Raw genomic sequence first — 21,015 nt, 5'->3', positions numbered from 1 at the left:
AAGATAAGTAAATCCCAACAAAAATGGCTGCGGCCACAGAGCAAGCAGAAGTCTTGGCTCCAGTCAAGGCTTCAATGTTTCAATTATAGAAGATAAATAAATCCCAGATACCAGGGCCTCCACTTGGGCTGCTGGGGCATGTGGCCAGCTGGCAAACCACCACAGGCCCTTCACTCAGGCCACCCCACCCCACACCCTAAGGGAACCCCCACCCACCCTGATCAGGGACACCCTTCAGGGCAAACCAGCCAGCCCCCACCTGTGCACCAGGTCTCTATCCTATCTAATCTTATCTAATAAAAGAGTGATATGCAAATTGACCATCACTCCAACACACAAGATGGCCAGTATGGGAGGGCAGTTGGAAGGAACCAGGCCTGTAAGGGAGGGCAGTTGGGGGTGATCGAGCCTGCAGGGAGGGCTGTTAGGGGTGACCAGGCCTGCAGGGGATGGTAGTTAGGGGCAGTTAGGCATCAATCAGGCCTGCAGGCAGAAGCGGTTAGGGGGTGATCAGGAAGACAGGCAAGCAAGCAGTTGGGAGCCAACAGTCCTGGATTGTGAGAGGGATCCCAGATTGGAGAGAGTGCAGGCTGGGCTGAGGGACACACACCCTGTGCACCAGGCCTCTAGTGTTTTAATAATAAAGGTTTATTTAATTAAAGATTGATGATAAATAAAAATATCAAAGATACTCATTGTCTGTTTTCTGTCTTGTCTGCTTTCACAGTGCCTCAATTTCTTAACCCAAATCATGTTTTCTTTTTCCCCACCCCTAGCACAAAAATCTCAGTCTGTCTCTGCTTCTTTGTGTGTGTGTGTGTGTGTGTGTGTGTGTGTGTGTGTGTACACACAACAACAACTCAGTAATTTTTAGTTTGAGAACCTCTTAATGAAAAATGACATTACTCTATCAGGTTAAGACCACCTACCACCAGCAAATTAGTTTAAAGGGTCAGGCAGCACACACACAGCAAGTTTTAACCCAAGAGAAAAACTTTTCTAGTAGATTTACTTAGTGTTTTACCTGATAACTTTGGAGAAATTAGGTCTAACGAGGTGTTGGTTTTGTGTTTTGTTTTGTTTTGTTTAATTTAAACTATACTCATCGGATATGTTTCCTTCCTTTGGTACAAATCACACCACTGTTTGAAATTATGTATAAGTAACTCTTGTTTAATATAAACCCATTCTTAGCAATTTCAGAATTAATAAATTGGTAGAATATTAAAAAATCTGAAATTTCATGGTTGAACTTTTAGCCTGCAATATATCAATTAGGTTAGATCAAGTTATCATCTATAGGCATACCTCGGAGATATTGAAGGCTCAATTTTAGACGACCATAAAAGTGAGTCTTGAATTAAGAGCCATTGGTAATCCTTTTATTGGTTGGTGATTTGCCTTAAATTTGTAAAAATCACATCACCTGTGGAGCTTAAAAAGGAGGTATGCCTGTATTGAGTATAAAAATCAACTAGATAAGCATTAGATATTATTTTTACACAAATAAAGAGAAATGAGATGATAAAGAGGTGGTTGCACAAAGAGATGGGTTGCCTAAAACTCATTGTATTATGGGGAAATCCTGACCTCAACCCACAGATAGAGCTAATATACAGGGGTTAGAGGTGCCAACCTCCCACAGTCAAAATCTGTGTATAACTAGAGCTGGCCCTCCACATATGCAAATTCCCAACTTCAAAGCCTTGAACAACAGGGCTTTGAACTGTGCTGGCCAATTGAACTGCAGTAAATTGGGGGGGAAATTTGTGTGTAAGTTTGAACACATACAGTTGAAACTCATATTGTTCAAGGTTTAACTGTGAACTGTAGAGTGGTTACAAGTCCAAGAGATGCAGCACTATATCTTAGGACTCAGGAACTAAGATTATTAAATTTCTTCGTTTTTACTTTCAATCTCTAGGTTTTTAAAGTCATTTGATGACTTAAGCCTTCCAGATTATGCTTGTTTTATAAAGCAAGGGATATCTAATATTTTTAAAAATTGAATGGTTTGGGTATTGCATTTAAGCAGTTGATTACCTTCACTAATTGTTACATTAGATGAGTCTGGGTTCTTAGCTATTTCATAAACATTAAAATCATTTGGGGGGGGATGAAAATTTTTATTGCTTGGTTTATTATGTGTGTTAATATACTGTGTGCGTCTGCCCTTACCAATGACTCAGTTGAAACATCCTCCTGTACACCAAGAAGGTTTCTGGTTTGATTCCCAATTGAGGCAGGTATGGAAGGCAACCAATCAATGTTTCTCTCTCTCTCCCTCTCTCTCTCTCAGATCAATAAATTTGTGTGTGTGTATGTATGTGTGTGTGTGTGTGTGTGTGTGTGTGTGTGTATATATCATGTGCATTTAACACTTAACCATGATGCCTGGTGATAATAAATGCTCACCAAGAAAAAAAATGACTAACTGTTTTGTTCTTTTAAGGTTAAAAACGACAACTAACGCCAACCATGAAAGATCCAAGTCGCAGCAGTACTAGCCCAAGCATCATCAATGAAGATGTGATTATTAACGGTCATTCTCATGAAGATGACAATCCATTTGCAGAATACATGTGGATGGAAAATGAAGAAGAATTCAACAGACAAGTTAGTTTTATGTACAAGCATGTTCTTTTTTTGTACTCCATGACAACCTTCAAATAATGTAGCTCTATTTGTTCCTTAAATGTATTTGTTTTTTTATCTGCAAAAATTTGCCAATTTTTATCTGGAAGGTAAAATTTTGGAGATTTTTCTTCCTGAATTCAGGAACTCCAGGATTTTCACTTGAGTTAACCCAAACTCCTTTTGGAACTGTGATTTAATGAGGGCATCTATAAGCTCTTAGTAGAAAAGAAACCTATTTGCATCTTTAATTATTTTCAGTGTATCTGGTCCCTTATTTATGAGATATATGAATTTCTGTGCTACTACTCCTATTTTATCTGGATGATGATTATTACCAGGTTAGCTAGTTTTTTTTTCAGGGTTCCACCCCAGAGATTCTAATTCAGATGGAAGGGTGTGGCCTGGGAAACTTGTTATTTAAAAGCTCTCAGATGATTCCAGTGAGCAATTAGGTTTGGAAACCACTATGCTACACCAGTCATACTGCTCTGCTGCAGTGAAAGTCAAGAGAGTGGGATTCAAGAGCAGACAGGCATAGGTACTAGGGTACAGAATTATTTTGTTTTTTCACTTGAAGTTCTCAATCAGCCTGAAAATCTAACACCACTGTTTTCTTTAGAAAACTCTCCTACCTTGATAAATACTATCTTTTATTTCAATATTTTTAGTTTCTATTTCTATCTTTTGTCACTTTTTCAGATTATGGTTTGGGTAATAAGTAGCCAGCTTGATTTTGCCATATCCAATGATGGATAACCAAGAGTAAAACAATGTAGTCTTATTTCAGTGAGAATCAGTTGTGGGAGGAGGGTTGTTTAAGTTACTCATGCCCTGAGCCTACCCTCTAAAGATTTTTTTCAGTTATTTTGGGTAGGTTCAGGGTTTATGTGGTTTTAAAGTATCATAGGTAATTCTGACATGCATTCCTCAGTGTCAGCACTCCTTTATTTGTTACTTCTTTCCCTCCACCTTCAATGGAAAAAAAGTGTATTCTGCAATGACAAGTAAAGACATAGCAAAATCCTAAACAGATCTTCCCAGATGTTATGGTAAACATTTTTTTTTTCTTAGCGCAGAAGAGGAAGTACAACATTGTGCTTTTAAATAGTTCAAAATATTTCAAGCTGTTTCTAATGATGTCTTACCAAGTATGCTGTAAACTGTCCCTTATTTATTATAAATCCAGATAGAAGAAGAGTTATGGGAAGAAGAATTTATTGAACGCTGTTTCCAAGAAATGCTGGAAGAGGAAGAAGAACATGAGTGGTTTATTCCAGCTCGAGATCTTCCACAAACCATGGACCAAATACAAGACCAATTTAATGACCTTGTTATCGGTGATGGCTCTTCTCTGGAAGATCTTGTGGTAAAAAGTTATTTTTCATCTTCTTAAAACCTTTCCCATAAATGGAAAAGCCAGCAATCATCTGTTTAAGAAGAGTTCTACATCTCTTCTCCTGAAATTGTACTGCTTTTTACTATGGAAGCAGAGGCCTCTCAATCTCACTTATGACACAGAGTGACTTCTGGCAACACTCTGGAATTAGTCTGAGACTACTAGCAAACTTCTTGCCACTGCTTTTAGCTTTGATAACAGTTGCCCTAGGATATGTAAATGTCTTTTAAAAAAACATTAATCCAAAAGAAGTACACAATATGTCCATGTGACCTACCTATTTAAAAGTAGCTTGATGGAGAGATTTTTGCTCTTTAAATTTTGTATTAAACATTTGGTGAAATTTGCCAATTTTTATCTGGAAGGTAAAATTTTGGAGATTTTTCTTCCTGAATTCAGGAACTCCAGGATTTTCACTTGAGTTAACCCAAACTCCTTTTGGAACTGTGATTTAATGAGGGCATCTATAAGCTCTTAGTAGAAAAGAAACCTATTTGCATCTTTAATTATTTTCAGTGTTTAATTGTTGATATTATAGTAAAATGTATTTTTAGGGAATTGTCATTACAAGGCATCAGTACTAGAATTAAACCTAATGAGTCAGTCCTTCACTAAAATGAGAAATAATTTAAAAATAATATAAAGTTAGAAAGTTAACTTTTTGTTCATATTGATAATCTATTTGCTTCTACAAGGTCTCTAAAGTTTACCCCTAAACTGAAATATTTCTTGCAGTTGTTTTCTGTTCACTGTGTAGTGATTTTCTATAACCTGGCTGTGCATCATAATTACCTATGAAGCATTAAATACAAAATAAGTTTCTCAGCTACATTTCAGAACTGTAGAATCAATCATCTAGGCATGTTTATTTTTTAAAAAAGCACTCCCAGAGGGTACTGCCAGCCTACCTTATCAGGCATTAGTAAACCATCCTTCTAAACATTGGTGGTTGGGGGGTTAGAATTATTTGGTTTTTTCAGTTAATTTTATTTAATTTTTAGACAGAGCGAAAGGGATAGGGGGAGAAACATCTATTTGTTGTTCCACTTATGCATTCATTGATTGATTCTTATATGTGCCCTAATGGGGATTAAACTCAACAACTTTGGAGTATAGGGATGATACTCTAACCAGCTGAGCAACCCAGCCAGGGCTAGAGAACACTGAAATCTAAACTGTGAGATAGCTTTTGTTGCAATAAATGACCCAAATAAGCAAATATGTGATCTGAATAGTCTGTTGGATTATGCTTGTTTGTGGCTACTTTATTCACTCCACAAATAATCCTGGTTGCTGTGATGAGTGTAGCCCTTTGCTGGATATAATGTGTAACTTGAAACTAGAACCAGTATAATTTTATTGTGTAGAAACTGATTTGTTCATCTCATCTGCTTAAGATTACATAATTCCTTCTTATTCTTTTGTTGCTGCCAAAAGATTACATATTAAAGAACACTGCTTTTTTTTTTTTTTTTTTTTATAATATATATATTTTTTATTGATTTCAGAGAAGAAGGGAGAGGAGGAGAAAAAGATTGAAACATCAGTAATGAGAGAGAATCATTGATCGGCTGTCTCTTGCACATCCCCTACTGGGGATTGAGCCTACAATCCAGGCATGTGCCCTGACCGGGAATCGAACTGTGACCTCCTGGTTCATAGATCAACGCTCAACCACTGAGCCACACCTGCCAAGCAAGAACACTGATTTTTTTTTTTTTTTAAACCTCACACTTTTATATATATTTCCTTTGAGAGAAGAAAGAATATGTTCTGTGCAAGGAAATGGTTGTGTATATGTATAAATTATGAAACTAAGATTAAATTATTGTTCCATCATGTTTAATGTGCTTTGTGGTCTTGAAGTGACATAGGGGGCTCAGAAATTAGTCTAAAAGCCTTCCAGCATGCCTCCATTTCAGACCCTGGAAACCATCCTGGGTTGTTTTTTTTTAATCTTTTTCAACTTGTATTCCAAGATGTGGTAGAGGGAAACGTCCAGCTATTCCCTAAATGCTGACATTTGCTTAGGAAAGTAAAGATTTAGAAATATAGAATAATGTTGGTATAAGTATCTTAAGGTCTTTGGAAACTGCCCGGTTCTTTCCCTCACTGATGCAAAAATGAAGTCCCAGTGAGAGTAACTTTGCCGGGCTTACATAAGAAGTTCGGGCCAGGTCTGGGGTTCCAGCCTAGGTCTTCGGACTCCCCAGATAGTTTCTTTTCCTATTAAATACCATGCTTCCTGTGGGAATTAGAATACAATTGTTGAAAGATAACCACATTTTTAATGAAGACCTTAAGATGAAATTAATCTATAAACACTTCCCCAGTCACTTTAATCATCATTTTAATACTTGTTTAATATTTTTGCATATTATGAAACTGCTTAAAGAAAGTCAAATATTACTGGTAAAGAAACAGAATTCCTTGTTCTGTAACACTTTTTTAGTTTATGTAGGCTTCTTTTTACACTTAAGCAAAATTAATTTCAATTCCTGCTTGTACTTTAGAAAGTTGTTAAATTTGATGTAATATATATAGTTTACATCTGGTTCCTGCCTTTCTAGCCAAAGATATTTTGAGGTTAAGTTTATCAATCTGAGTTCTTGCTTTTGTCTTGTGTTTTTTTGTTTTTGTTTTTAGATGTTTTTGCATGTGGATCTAAGTTGAATGCTTCTGAGTATCTGAAGCTATCTGTTAATGAACTTGCTTTTTTATGTACTTATTTTCCAGGTCAAGAGCAATCTGAATCCAAATGCAAAGGAGTTTGTTCCTGGGGTGAAGTACTAAAATATTTGAGTAGACGGGGCCCTCTTTTGGTGGATGTAGCACAATTTCCACACTGTGAAGGCAGTATTAGAAGACTTAATTGTAAAAGCTCTCTCTTGTCACTGTGTTACACTTATGCATTGCCAAAGTTTTGTTAGTCTTGCATGCTTAATAAAAGTGCTGAGACTGTTATTAAGTAAAGAGCTGTCAAACATTTACTGAAAAGTAGAATTGGCCCCATGGCTGGATGTGAAGACAGCAAGGAAAGAAGCACCAGTCAAGTTGTGTTAAAGCACCAAATTAAATGACCTTTTTAAAGCTTAGTGAATTGTCTTTTTTGAAGCTAAACTGGTCCCTTGGGTTTAACTAGCACTTGCTAATAATTCTAAACTTTTTTTAAATTAGTAAATTTAAATTAAGTTTTAGTTAAGCAAATTTCTCAGTTCAGACTGAAGTTTACACCCATCAAAAAGAATCCTCTGAGGAAGGCTTGTTAGTTAATTTGAAATAATTCATTGTAGACACATCTGTCTTTGGTCACTGATGTTACAAGGTAGTGATAAGATTAGAACTAGTATTGGCTTTTATGGTATGTTATCATGTAAGAAATACATCTGAGAGAGTATGTGATTTGAGAATTGCATCTTCTGCAATTCTCATTGTAGTTGTGTCTTTGTGAAGTCTAACATTTGACCAACCCATAATCTAATTGAACAAAGAAATTGTAACGTGATTTGAATGGTGCTTTTCCTTGCTTTGTTAACCGTCACTACAGTAGTCTGCAGCACAACTTTCCTTTTAACAAAGCTAGAACAGTTTTGGCTTCTTAAACTTCATATTTGGGTAGGTTAAGCTGCCATACGTGTTCAGTGTGAATAGTGTTTAAGTTGAAAATATTGTAAAAAAATTATATTTTTTCAAAAATATTTAAAAAAATAAATAATAGTAGAACTGAGCTGATGGTTGTGTTTATTGGTGCTGAATGCAGACTCTCCAGTGGTGATTTTCACTTTAATGTGGTCTCAGTTCCTCAGGACAACTCCGCTGGCAAGAGTTGCTGAGAGAACAGACTTGTTAGGTCCCATTGTGTCAGATATCCTATACTGGAGGCCCTGTGCATGAAACTTCACCAAGTGACCAAGGACCTTGGCCCGCCTGCCCCCTCTCACAGTCCAGGAGCCCTCGGGCGAGAGGCCACCCAGCAATCAGGGGAAGGCAACGCCCCATCACACATCTGCTGCTGCCATTGCCAGCAGCGCAAGCCTCAGCCAGCCCTGGTTACCTGAGCCTTGTGTGGCCCTGGGGGGACGGAGGGGATTAGGGGACTCTGGAGGCAGGCATGCTGCTCCTGCCGCCCCCGTAGGGCTGAGGGGACTGGACGCTACCATCCTTGAGGGTGTGGCAGTCAATTAACATATTCCCTCTTTATTATAATAGATAGGATAATAAAAGCCTAATACGCAACTGGGAGTTCGAATGCTTGCTATGACATGCGCTGACCACCAGAGGGAAGTGCAGAACATGGCAGGCATCAGTGATGTCATGCTGGCTGTGGAGACACTGCCCACCCCAATGGGCCTCGATGAGAGTGGAACCCTGGCAGGATGGTGGAGCAGGTAAGCAGGTGGCACCAGGCCAAGGCATGTGCAAGCAAAGGCCCAATCGCCCCACAGACGGACCAATGGCAGTAGTTGTGTGTGGGAGGCCCGGCCCTGATCAGTTGACCCATAGGTGGGATGGTGGAACACGGGAAGGGTGGTGCTAGGCCAAGGCATGGTGCCAGACAGGGCTACAGGACTATGAGGCTGGGGACACAAGCTGGGGCCCGATCCCTGCAGGCCACCCTGAGGGACCCTACCTGTGCACGAATTTGTGCACTGGGCCTCTAGTGTTATATAAGTATCTAAAATACAGCAGCATGTCGAAACCGGTTTGGCTCAGTGGATAGAGCATCAGCCTGCAGACTGAAAGGTCCCAGGTTTGATTCCGATCAAGGGCATATACCTTGGTTGCGGGCACATCCCCAGTGTGAGGTGTGCAGGAGGCAGCTAATTGATGTTTCTCATCAATGTTTCTAACTCTTCCTCTCCCTTCCTCTATAAAAAATCAATAAAATATATATATATTTTTAAAAATTAAAATACAACAGCAAAATAAATCACACAGCCTCTATTGTAACTCATATTGATCTCCTCAGGGTATAATGTTAGGGCAATTGTAGGATATCCCTACAATTAAGAAACGGGATGACCAGTATAGTGGTAACCTTACCCTACTATAATCTTCATTGGTTTCTTCCCTTCACAAATCATTGCTAATCAAATTGGACTGGTTTGCTATTTTAATTCATCTGGACCTTCCCCATCTTCTCCTCACAAGTTTATTTATAAAATACTAGAGGGCCGGTGCACAAAATTCAAGCACTGGTGAGTTCCCTAGGCCTGGCTGGCGATCAGGGCCAATCAGGTTTCCCACCTCCCTGCCTTTTCCTGTCTTTGCCACCTGCGTCTACCACCACCCACCTCCAGTTCCCCAGCCCTGGCCTGGCCCCAATCCGGTGATGCGGGCCTGCCAGCCAGGGGGAAGGATTGGGGGAGGGACCGGGGAGGTTGGCCACTAGTCCCAAAGAAGAAGCCAGCCCTCAGCCCCCCTGGGAAAGGGGCCACATCTGCCACCCCCACCCTTGGTTCCCCATCCCAGCCCAGACGCCTGGCCACGATCAGGCAATTGGGACCTGCCAGCTGGGGGTAAGAACCTCGGCAATCAGAGCCTGCAGGCTGGGGGCAACTCTTGCATTGAACATCTGCCCCCTGGTGGTCAGTGCAGGTCATAGTGACTGGTTATTCTGTCACAATGGTTGCTTAGGCTTTCTATATATAGAAATGTTTTGTGGCTAATCTTAATTTGGGATAGGTTGTCGGGCAACTAGCAAATTCCTGATTTCACATACAATTCTGCCTCATGGCCCCTACTCAGTTGTTAATAATGTCCTCTTTGCTTTCCTTGAGCTTGTTGAGCTCAAGATTAAGAGGGCCATTTAATCAGTTCTGGCTCACATTCTCTCTGGGGATCTTTGGGTGTGAGCAATTGTGCCCCACTTGTTTTTAGTAGCTAATGTAACAAATTAATAAACAGGTTTTTTAAGAAACTAAAGCAGATGATCCTGCTTAGTTCTTGTTCATTTTGGAGCCATGATGTAACCAGTCCTCTCTGTTTTCAAAGAGCTCAGTACCACAAGTGGCACTGAAGGCTGCCAAATCATAAGGCTTACAGATCCTCTTCTCTCTCAGCTCAGACATGTTTCCACATACTGCCAAATTACTGTAATGCAATAAACTTGGAGTTTATAAATTTAGGCACTGTGACCTAATGATTAAGAGCAAAGACTAGCCAGATTTCTTGTGAATCCAGTAAATTGTGGGCAAGTCACTTAACCTTTCTGTGACTTGGTTTCCGCTGTTTTAAAATGGTGGTAGTAGCAATATTTGTCTTAGGATTGTGTGATTAGTTAATATACATCAAGCACTTAAGACAATTTCTGGCACATAGAAAGTTCTATTGAAGGGATTATTATTCATTTTGTTAGACCTTTTCTTAGGGAACATGCACATTAAAACTACTCTGATGTTTAACTAGAGAGCCAGGCACCTGCATTATGGGTAGAAATGAAAGTTTCAAAGCATTGCTACTTCCTTTTGAAGTCCTTGGGACAAATATTCACCCCAAGGCCTATATGGTACAGTTTTAGGGTAACTAAAGTCATCCTGTTTTTATTTTTTGGCCATTACTGAAACAAGGCATATGAGAGAATTTTTCTGGTTCTTGTGCTATGTCAGCATTTCTCAAACTTTTCCACGTCATAAAGTGTTATTTATTCAGGTTATGGGAATGCAGAGATGAGGCTGGCTGCCGGTGGCTGGAGTTTATTTCAGTTGATTGAGCTTTTGCCCAGATACCCAGAAGGCTGACGGGATCGGTATTTCAGCATACTGTGACCTCTTAGTGTCCCACACCAGTTGGGAAGTTCCACTCTCATTTATAACATGGCTAAGGAATTCTACTCCAAATCCACATGTTGACTTTTTAACCCAGTTTACCTTTCCCTTGAAGACGCTCACATAGCTCACAAAAAGGGAAACCAAATAGTTTGGTTTTCCTTTGGTTAAAGCATATAAGAATGATTTTTCAATCCTCTTACAAAAGCCATAGACTAACACATCCTACCTTTTCTGGGAGTAATTTTTCAGACTTTGGTGCAAACAGTCCCAGTTTCTCTATTTTCTGAAATATCTTCTGGAACTGGAAGCTGATTGCTTGACCTTGAAGAAAATCCTTTGAAGACTGGGCAGATAGGGATGTATTTCAGAAAGGAAATCCTTTTTATCATGTTCATCCCAATGGGGAAATCGTAGCTTTTGAGACTGGCAGACATCTCACTGTTGGCATGGGCCCCAGCCTTCCACTGTATCAGGCCTCTTTCCTCTGGGCTTCCTGGAAAAGGACAGTGGGACCACACATCAAAGCCAGTCACAATCAGCTCCTGCCCTTCCCATCTAGTTCTGAAGCAGACTTCTGGAATTGTCTTGACTCTTAAATACTGTCTGGTTCTAAAAACAGTTGAATTTGTTTTTTTCAGCTGCTAACTTGGCCAGAGCTCTAGGGAACTCTAAAGAATATGGTTACAATTAGTGTTCATTGTGTACCTATAATATGCCAGGTTCTGTGCTAAGTGCCTTAATTTCATTATCTTATTTCTTCAAATATATCTGAAGGAGGTTAATGGCACGAATGCACAAAATTTTATGATGAAGAAACTGGCAGAAAGGTTCAGTAATTGTCATCCTACATCTTGAACATGGGGGTAGTGCAGTGGTCGGCAAACTCAGTCAACAGAGCCAAATATCAATAGTACAACAATTGAAATTTCTTTTGAGAGCCAAATTTTTTAAACTTTAAACTTCTTCGTGTGGCTCGAGAGTCGCAGTTTACCGACCACGGGGCTAGTGTATGCTGGGCTATTGGATACCATAAAGTGCCCAGACTCTGCTATGGGGGAAGGTTGGTGTATATTGAAACATTATAATCAGTGTTAATATGATTTTATATTTGGAAAATAATCTTTTGTTTTTATAATACAACCTCAGAAAGTCAAGGTATGTAAATTTTTCAGTAGTGGTGGCAGGAATTTTTTTATAAGTCAGGGAATTTGCCCTACAAAGTGGCGAGGGGTGCATGAGATCTTTGAGGTTTTCACAAGAGGGCTGGTTGATGAAGACTGGCACTGTATAAATCTATGGTGAGAGAGATTTCTATTTGCTTGCAACCCAGCTTGAGACCCCCCATGAGTAATGCAAATGAAAAGTGTCTTAGGCTCAGAGGAGAGGGCACTAGGGTTAGGCTGGGGTCCTCAAGGAAGAGTCTTTGGAGGAGGTGCTGTTTGACCTGGGCCTGGCTGCACAAAGAGCACCGGTAGGCAGAGTGGAAGGGGAAGAGATGGTGTGGCACAGGACTGACTGCACCTCCTCCCCATCACTGCTAGGACACACAACAGGTAGTCCAGAGTTCCCTCGCCTTTCCTATCCCTCCCTAGCTGTAGTGCTCTCTTCTTTCCCAAGTCTCTTCCATTCTAGACACCAGGAAAACCTCACAGACCACCAGTGACCCACGGACCACCTGTGAGGGACCGCTGCTCCAGATGACTTCAGCCCAGGCTTATTGATCTTACTGCTTTGAATTGCTTTAAACTCAGTTCTACTTCCTGTCTTGTGCTAGGAGCTCCTCAAAACAAACACTTTTTTTTTTCTTTTGGCCCATCTCCTTTAGTGTCTAATCCAGAGCCAAACTGGTCAGTTCCTCTACCACTTGGACTAAATTGGCTTCCTCTCTAAGGTTGGGTTGCAGCTAGACAAAGAGAAAGAGCAAACGTAAAGTGGTATATCAGCAAAGTGTTCTCATCCCACAGAAGAAAACTGACTCCGTGGTAAGGACTTGAGTTCTGAGCTAGCCAGACCTGGGTTGGAATCCAGGTTGTACTACTGTAGGCAAGTGATTTCACTAACCTGAGCTTCAGATTCTTCCTCAGTGTATATTGAAAAACTGTTGAAGATTGTGTGGTATAATATATAATCTTGCAAGGATGGTTGCTGATGGGCAGTTGGGTTGAGGAATGGGATATGAGGAACTTCACGAAGCAGTGTAAGACTGTTAACATCTAATTAGCTTAATCCAGCCACCCAAATCAGAGGAGCCCTCAGTTTATAGCTGCCCACCTGATGCCTCCACCTCCCCAGATTCCCTAGGCTTCGAGGCTGCAAGTTTCCTGTTTCAGGTTCCCAGGATAGGCTGCTCCAGTCCCCAGCCCAGCTTCCTTACATGAGGAAAGGTGGGTGCCATGTTCGCTTACCACCCATCCATCCAATGGGCAGCTGTTACCAAGAACTCCCTCATCATCTGATACCGTCTGAAAGTGCCAGGGAGCCCTGGCCCTGGCCCACACTGCAGCTCTCCAGCTGTGCATAGCCAGCCTCTGCTTGCATCTTCAGAGAGAGGGAAGCTAGTGGGTCTGCCGCCATGTTTAAATTGGCAAATGGTGGGGGATAGGGGGCCATCCTGCTGTGGCCATCCCTCCTCTCCCTGGACTGAGGCAGTCTGAACCCTTTCTCCGGGGAGCTTTCCCTGACCTTCCGGTTCCCCTGAGACCTTCCAGCAGAGGGCCTGGGGGGCAGTGACTGACTCACAGGCCACAGGCTGCATCACATGGACTTTGTTAAAATCCCAGATTTGCAAAGTTACAAATCTGCTAACGTGGCCTTCAGTGAGTATGCGATAGTCTGCCTCACAGGATAGTTTTTTAAGGATGAGATGCCTAGAAGATGTTTGGTAAATGGTAACAATGTCGGTTACTAGTTAGGACACCTGGTGACATATTTTATATATTTACTGGGCACATAAATGTGGTCCAGGAGGATTCTCGGGAACACTCACAAAGTATCCTCCACAATCCCGCCAAAAAGCCCTAATTATAGCAAAGAAAGTTAGGGCTCTTCCTATTAGCCACTGTTGCAGGCTGCTTGCACTGGAGTGGGTTTTGCAAAAAAAAAAAAAAAACCAAAAAACTAAAGCCGCATTTGTATCTGTCCTAATAAAGCAAAGCACCCCTCACTCCAGTGGCTAACAAAAAATGGAGAGAAAAGACAAGGGCCCCGGAGTGACTCCTAGCCCCACCCTCTTCAGGACCTATGAGAGGCATGCCTGTGCCCGGCTGGCCAGAGGTTTCTCCCTCCAGCCAGTGGGCACTCCACCAGCCCGTCTGTTCCCTGCTTCTCCCTGCCTACATCGCTAGGACCCAGCCACGGCTCGGGTCCGAGCCTTCTGTTGAAATGCAGATGAGCCCAGCCTCATTCTGTCTGCCTCCAGAGCTGGTGCATACCTGGCACTGTGTTGTCCAGTAGGAAAGCAAGGCACCCGCCCACGAACATCTCCGTGGTCAGAAGCACAGTCAGGATCTGGTCCACCTCAGGAACGCCTGTGGGATATGCCAAGGGCCAGTAGATGACCCACCTGGAGAACAGACCTCAGGGACTTCCCTCTACGTGTGCAGCCTGCCGACTCCCTGGAGCAGGTATGGAGCCGGATGGTGGTGGACACTACAGACCCCAGCTTTCAAGCCCGCCTGGGCCTCTGCCTCTCCCACCCCTGGACTCACAGCCCAGTTTTGCAAGTTAGCTCCTACTTGTCACAAGACAAGTCATTTAAGCCTCGCCTTCCTCATCTGATGTGGAAGCGATAGCATCTGTCTCACGGGGCTGCTGTGAAAATCAAATGAGCACGTGTCGAGCTCCATGCCTGCCCACAGAAAGTGTCTCAGTACAGGACACCTGCTAATTAGCTTCCCGGCTGCTGACTAGCACCCAGAATTGTGCAGTTGTTGCTCGGGCTGCGCGGAGGAGCCTTGGAAAGTCAGACCCACCACCCCTGCCCTCCCCTCCATGACATCCAGACGGGTGGGGGCACCTGTGTTGATGGCGCCGGGGTTGGAATCCAGGTAATTTGGCAGGGTAAGCCCGAAGAACATGGAAAACCCGAGCACGAAGAGGTTGCGGGAGGAGTTCATGTCCACGAACTGCAGGTTGGACAGCCCCACGGCGGTGATCATGCCTGAGGGAGGGCGCAGGAGAGCCGCCTGAGAGGCCTGGCGCGGGCTGGGCGGGCCCCACCACTGAGCCACCCGCTCTGTCCCCGGGCTCCGCGCGCAGCACTCACCGAAGAGGGTGCAGAACATGCCCCCCAGGATGGGGTCCGGGAGCGAGGCGAAGAGGGCTGTGAACTTGCCAATAGTGCCCAGGACCAGCATGATGCCCGCGCCATACTGCACCACGCGCCTGCTGCCCACCTGCCGGGAGCCGGGGACCAGGGGGTGGGGCTGTATCCCAGAGGGTGGGTGGGCAGGGGCGAGTTCTGGGGTGGGGTGGGTGGGGTGGGAGAGGGTGGGCGGAGCCTTGATTAGAGGGGGCTCAGGTGGGCGGGGGCCTGATGCAGCGCGATGGAGGGGGGAAGGGGTGCGGAGGGGGCCTCTTAAAGACGGGGTGGGGATAGTCCAGAGTGGGGGCCGGCGTGGGGGCGGGGTCCGGGCGCTGCTGGTTGGGGAGGCACCTTGGTGATGCCCAGGACGCCGATGTTGGGGCTGGAGGAGGTGGACCCGTTGCCGGTGCCCAGCAGCCCTGCGATGATGCAGCAGATGCCCTCGGTGAAGATGCCCCTGGAAGAAAAGGGAGCCGGGAGGGCTGGGTCCGGGCTCGGCCCCGTGTCCCTGGCTCGGACGCCGCAGCTGTCTGCATGCTGCTCTCCTCCCCGGGGCGGAGGGAGGTCTGGGAGCCAGGAGCCCAGGTCTGAGCACGAAGGCCGTGCCTGGGCATGGACTCCCTTTGGGTTTCAATTTCCTCATCTGTAAGACGGGGATAAGAAGGAGAGCTGGCCGAAACCGGTTTGGCTCAGTGGATAGAGCATCGGCCTGTGGACTGAAAGGTCCCAGGTTCAATTCCAGACAAGGGCATGTACCTTGATTGCAGGCACATCCCCAGTAGGAGGTGTGCAGGAGGCAGCTGATCAACATCTCTCTCTCTCATCGATGTTTCTAATTCTCTATTCCTCTCCCTTCCTCTCGGTAAAAAAATCAATAAAAAGAAAAAAAAAAAAAAAAATATATATATATATATATATATATATATATATATATATATATATATATATTTATTTTTTTTTTAAAGGAGAGCTGTCTCACAACCATTGGTGGATTGCATAAAAGAACACACGTTGAGGGCTCAGCGCATGGAAGGCTGTCCATGACTAGTTTCCCTCGGACTCCATTATCTCCTCCACTGCTCACAACACTCAGGGTGAGAGATGAGAACATCCACCCCATATCGTGAGTCAGGAGAACGAGGTCTGGAGAGTACTAGTGACTTGCTCAAATCTACATCTTTGGGGACTCAACTCTGTCCCCACGTTTGCTTCCTGAGTGGCCTCAGAGGGAATCATATTGGGGAGGGCAGGTGGGCATACCTGTTGATGGCATGTACTGGAGGGGGTGGTGCACCAGCCAGGCGGGCACACGCATAGTAATCTCCGATGGACTCAATGATGCCCGCCAGTGTGGCACTGAACATCCCGAGGACAGCAGCCGCAGTCACTGTGGGCAGGCCCCACTGACCTGGGTTCAGGGGAGACCAGAGGATGGATACAGTGCCCCCGTGTCGGTTAGGAGGTAGGCTAGGCAGGTTTTGTTTTTTTTTGTTTTTTTTTGGGGGGGGGTGGCTAAAGGGATCTCAAGCTGGGGTGGGAGTTGTACAGTTGCGGGAGCTCATTTGGGACCACTCAGAGTCACAAAGCTCAGGGTGAGGCTTCGTCTTGAGTTAAGCAGCACTCTGCCTGGCACCCGATCCATGTGCAGCTAGTGCTACTTCTATCACCAGCTGTCCTGGGGTCAGAGTTGGAGGCCAAGGGGCCCCGGTGGGGTTGCTCACAGGGGTAGGGGATTCGGATCCAGGGTGCAATATCCATGATGTCCCCTCGGGCGTCCGTTCGTGCCTGGAAGCCATAGGCCGCAGGGTCTGTGGGCAGCACATCCGTCAGCGTGAGGACGTAGCAGAGCAGCCACACGGTCATGATGGCCAGCACAATCTGAAGGGGGGCGTGAGGACGGGCACGCTGAGGACCCCGGGGGTCTTGTTCCGAGCTACCAGCCTTTACCGCAGCTCAACCCCCAGCCCCAGCTCTCGATCCCAGCCCCAGCACCTGCTCCAGGCTCTGGCTGGGATCTCATCTCTGCTCTGGCTCTAGTTCCCCTGCTCTTCCGGCCCTTGTTCCCCACCTTGGCCCTAGACACACGTTCAGCCCCTGCCCTAGCCCCAGACCCAGCTGTCTGTCAGCTTCTCACAGGAAACATCTTGAAGATCTGGACGCGGAGGAGGGTGAGGCCCTTGCCCCAGCGGTAGACGGGCAGCAGGAAGGTGAGGTTGCGCAGGTACTGGGAGAAGAGGACGATCAGGAGGATGGAGCTGAGGGCAGAGGCACAGAGAAGAGGTGGCTGGTAGGCCAGCCTGGGGGCAAAAGGCAGGGATGAGGGGGGAAGGAAATGCAGGGGTCAGGGGGCTGGGGCTGGGCAAGGATCGATCCTGGTGTCCGCTCACCAAGCTGAGATTCCCCAGTGGGAGCCAGCTCGGTCACCAGCCGCTTGGAAGACAGAGAGGCCAATGAGGGAGACGGTGGGGGTGACCGTGAGAGGCCCGATGTAGCTGAGCAGGGCCCCAGGCAGTCCCAGCAGCCCGATCACCACTTCCACTACGCTGGACACCATGATTGCACCCTGGACCTGGAAGAGTGAAGGTCAGTTATAAGTCGCTATATAGAAGCCATGACCTCTACATTAAAGAAAGAAGAAGAAAAAGAAGCTCTGGACTAACCTGTCTTGCATCTCCCAATTCACCTGTGGCCCTTGCCCCTATTAGCCCCCTCCTCAGTCCTGTGTCTGCCCTTCTGCTCCACGTGGGAACCCACCTCTCTTATCCGGGGGTGCCAGATGTGAGACGTGTTCAGGGGCAGAGTCCAGTTGCCATAGATCTCCTCTGGGGGCAGAGACAGGGGTACACACACACGTGAACAGGGAACGGAGACACAGGGAGAGAAGATGCTGCTGCCAGAAATGCATCCTGGTGTCTGGACCTGGGACAGTCACCCAGACCTCCAGGCTTCTGGTCCCCCCTCCAGCACACCCCCGAGGGTGCCCACCTTCTGGGGGACATTTCCATCTCTCCAGGGTCAGGATGGCTTTAGCTGGGATCAGAAATGCAAAGGCGCTAGCCTGGAACAGCGGCAGCCTGGAAGGGGAAGCACAGAGCAAGGGTGGGGAGCAGTGCGGGTGGGCGGGGGAGACGGACACACAGACAGGGGAGATGGGGAAAGGGCACAGACGGGGGGAGGCAGAAAGGATCACACGAAGGGACAGAGACATGGGGATAGGGCAGGGACCGAGCAGAGGGAGTCCTTGAGGCCCTAGGCAGGACTCTCTAACATTTTGGGGGCCCAAGGAGAAAAATAAATGGAGTCCCTGGCCCACACCTGCCCCTTTCCTTCTCAGCGTGTTCTCTGCACTGTGAGGGCCACATGCAGAGACGTGGACAGCTTATTTCTTGCATCCAAGCCGCACTGACAACCTTCCTCCCTCCTCTCGCCACACCACCGTGCTCTGGCCACCTTGGGCTGTGCACAGGGGGCGGGAAGGTAGGTAGACTGTTGAAGAGGCCCGGACCAGGGAAATGGGTGGTCCCCGCGAAGGACGGAATCAGCCTGGTGAGCGGGCACCAGGCCCAATCCTCGCCCAGCTAAGGCACATCCCCTAATTCCACAGACTCCTCGTCCTCGAGGGGTGCCAGGTGCCAGGCTAGGACCGCAGCGGCCCGGCTCTAAGGCTGGTCTGGGAGAAGCAGCAGCGGGCTGGGGCAGAGGGCAGCTTTTGTTGTTGTTGTTGTCCCATGAGTCCTCTGAGAGAGACCACCTGCTCCAGCTGCTGCTGCTGCACTGTGTGTGTGTGTGTGTGTGTGTGTGTGTCTGTGTGTGTGTGTCTGTGTGTGCGTCTGTGTCTCTGTGTGTGTGTGTGTGTCTGTGTGTGTGTGTGTGTCTGTGTCTCTGTGTGTGTGTCTGTGTGTGTGTGTCTATGTGTCTCTGTGTGTGTGTGTCTGTGTGTATGTTTGTGTGTGTGTGTCTGTGTCTGTGTGTGTGTCTGTGTGTGTATGTCTGTGTGTGTATGTCTGTGTGTGTGTGTCTGTGTGTGTGTGTGTCTGTGTCCCTGTGTGTGTGTGTGTGTCCCTGTGTCCCTGTGTGTGTCTGTGTGTGTGTGTCTCTGTGTGTGTGTGTCTGTGTCTGTGTGTGTGTCTGTGTGTGTGTGTCTGTGTGTGTGTGTGTCTGTGTGTGTATGTCTGTGTCCCTGTGTGTGTGTGTCTGTGTGTGTGTGTCTGTGTCCCTGTGTGTGTGTGTGTGTGTCTGTGTCCCTGCGTGTGTCTGTGTGTGTGTGTCTGTGTGTGTGTGTCTGTGTGTGTGTGTGTCTGTGTCCCTGTGTGTGTGTGTCTGTGTGTGTGTATGTCTGTGTGTGTGTGTCTGTGTGTGTGTCTGTGTGTGTCTGTGTGTCTGTGTCTGTGTGTGTATGTCTGTGTGTGTATGTCTGTGTGTGTGTGTGTCTGTGTGTGTGTGTGTGGCGGGGTGGGGGAGGGTGTGGGGCAGCTCACCGGATGCCCAGGGTGGTCTGGATGAGGGTAGTGATGCCCACGCAGGTGAAGATGGTGCCAATGAGCTGGCTGACCATGTGCTGGTCACGACCCACACACAGCGCCTCGGCCAGGAGGAAGGGCACAGCGATGGTGCCACTGAAGCACGTCAGGTAATGCTAGAGGGTGGGGGGGGGTGCATGAGACCCACAGAACTCACATGGAGACAGGGCCCCCTGGTAGTTCTCATGCCAGCCTCCGTGGGCCCAAAGCTATGCTGCCCTCGGAGGCGGCATATCCGCCCAGGACGTCCCCAGAGGGCTATGCTCCCCTGGCTGGGATTGCTTCTCTGTCCCCAATGGCGTGGCCCTCTCCCCTGTCACTGATTCTTGCTCCCAGGGGATTGATCCTCTCTTGGACCCATAACCCTCTTCCCCACCCGTGCTTGGTCCAGTCACTGCTGCTGACCTTGGGCTTCTCTTCCTGTGACCCAGGACGACCTTGGCGGCCAGGGAGGGGCTGGGGAGTGAGCGGTGGGGCCCGGTCAGGGAAGCCCACCTGGAAGCCCAGCAGGATGCACAGATACCAGGGCGGCACGTCTTCGATCTTGTACAGCATGTCCAACTTGGGCTCCGGGGGCGGGGACGCCGGCAGGTCCTTCGTGGAGGTCCCTGCTGAGCCCAGGTCCTCACGCTGGGGGCAGCAGAGGACAGTCACTCAGGGTGGAGAGGTGGACACTGGAGAGCCGATTCTGCCCCAGAATCCATCAGGTACCTGAGTGGCCCGTCAGCTCCTCAGAATGGGCTCTGAGCCTGGGTTCCTCACCCCCCTCACGGTGCATACACCCAGCTGTCCCTCGGCCTGGCTCTACCCGGCTCCCACCGCACAGTCCATTGTGCTGGCCCCTGGGGCCCTCGGGACTCAGGCATTCCATCCCTACGTCAGAGGCCTGGGGGGACACAGGAAAGGGGCCAAGAGGGCTGGAGACTGTGGACAGGCCCATTTGGGCCCAATCTGGTCTGCCTCTGCCCTTTGGAAGAGGTCCTTGGGGTGGCACTGTGGGGGGATAGGCTGTGTCCCACTGGCACTCAAGCTGGAGTCAGCGAGCCCCGAGGCTCCTTCACTCCCGCTGCCACCTCCACCCCACCCCCCGATAGCCAGGCTCAGCCGAGGACAGTCACTCTTGATCGAGTTTATAAGAACCTTTGTCTCTGCCCTCCCAGGGAGAAAGCCTGTGTGCGGCTCCTCCAGCCCCCACCGCGCCCCGCCCTGCCCAGCTCCCACCCCTCCCCCAGCACCTGCGGCCGGCCCTCGGGCTCCTCCTGGGCCCTCATCTCTGGGACGCAGGTGGGAGCAGGTCCTGAAGAGAAGAGGAGATGGCTATAGAACGGCCAAGGAGGACTTTACTCCACATATCAGACATGGTGCGAGGTAAATCTGTAACCAGATCCC

At 47.0% G+C, this 21,015-nt stretch overlaps 2 protein-coding genes across 7 annotated transcripts in view; one reads left to right on the top strand and one right to left on the bottom strand.

Moving 5' to 3' along the window:
* PAIP2 (poly(A) binding protein interacting protein 2) overlaps positions 1–7,760 on the top strand; it is an 18,886-nt gene extending 11,126 nt beyond the window's left edge. For both annotated transcript variants that reach the window (XM_084885121.1, XM_084885122.1), the window contains exons 2-4: positions 2,453–2,616; positions 3,824–4,003; positions 6,770–7,760. In XM_084885121.1, coding sequence (XP_084741247.1) covers positions 2,479–2,616; positions 3,824–4,003; positions 6,770–6,826 — 375 coding nt within the window. In that variant the 5' untranslated portion in view covers positions 2,453–2,478 and the 3' untranslated portion in view covers positions 6,827–7,760. The remainder of the gene's footprint in view (positions 1–2,452; positions 2,617–3,823; positions 4,004–6,769) is intronic.
* Positions 4,010–21,015, bottom strand: SLC23A1 (solute carrier family 23 member 1). Of its 5 annotated transcripts, none has more exons than XM_084885087.1 (15): positions 20,862–21,015; positions 20,122–20,256; positions 19,585–19,742; positions 18,092–18,180; positions 17,861–17,928; positions 17,494–17,675; positions 17,241–17,361; positions 16,828–16,984; positions 16,367–16,514; positions 15,458–15,563; positions 15,068–15,197; positions 14,819–14,962; positions 14,235–14,330; positions 11,030–11,296; positions 4,010–6,278 (listed from the first exon to the last, which is right to left on the bottom strand). In XM_084885087.1, exons 1-14 carry the CDS (start codon positions 20,895–20,897, stop codon positions 11,049–11,051), a joined length of 1,818 nt encoding a protein of 605 aa, XP_084741213.1. In that variant the 5' UTR covers positions 20,898–21,015; the 3' UTR covers positions 4,010–6,278; positions 11,030–11,048. The 5 variants fall into 5 exon arrangements, with proteins under 5 accessions (XP_084741213.1, XP_084741212.1, XP_084741211.1 ...); XM_084885086.1 differs by lacking the exon at positions 4,010–6,278 and adding an exon at positions 10,377–10,453; XM_084885085.1 differs by lacking the exon at positions 4,010–6,278 and having other exon boundaries at positions 10,471–11,296.

The sequence above is a fragment of the Pipistrellus hanaki genome (assembly GCF_964339955.1).
Source record: "Pipistrellus hanaki genome assembly, chromosome: 5".
Classification (NCBI taxonomy): Eukaryota; Metazoa; Chordata; class Mammalia; order Chiroptera; family Vespertilionidae; genus Pipistrellus; species Pipistrellus hanaki.
The sequence above is the reverse complement of the archived record's forward strand: the minus strand, read 5'-3'. Positions and strand labels throughout refer to the sequence as shown.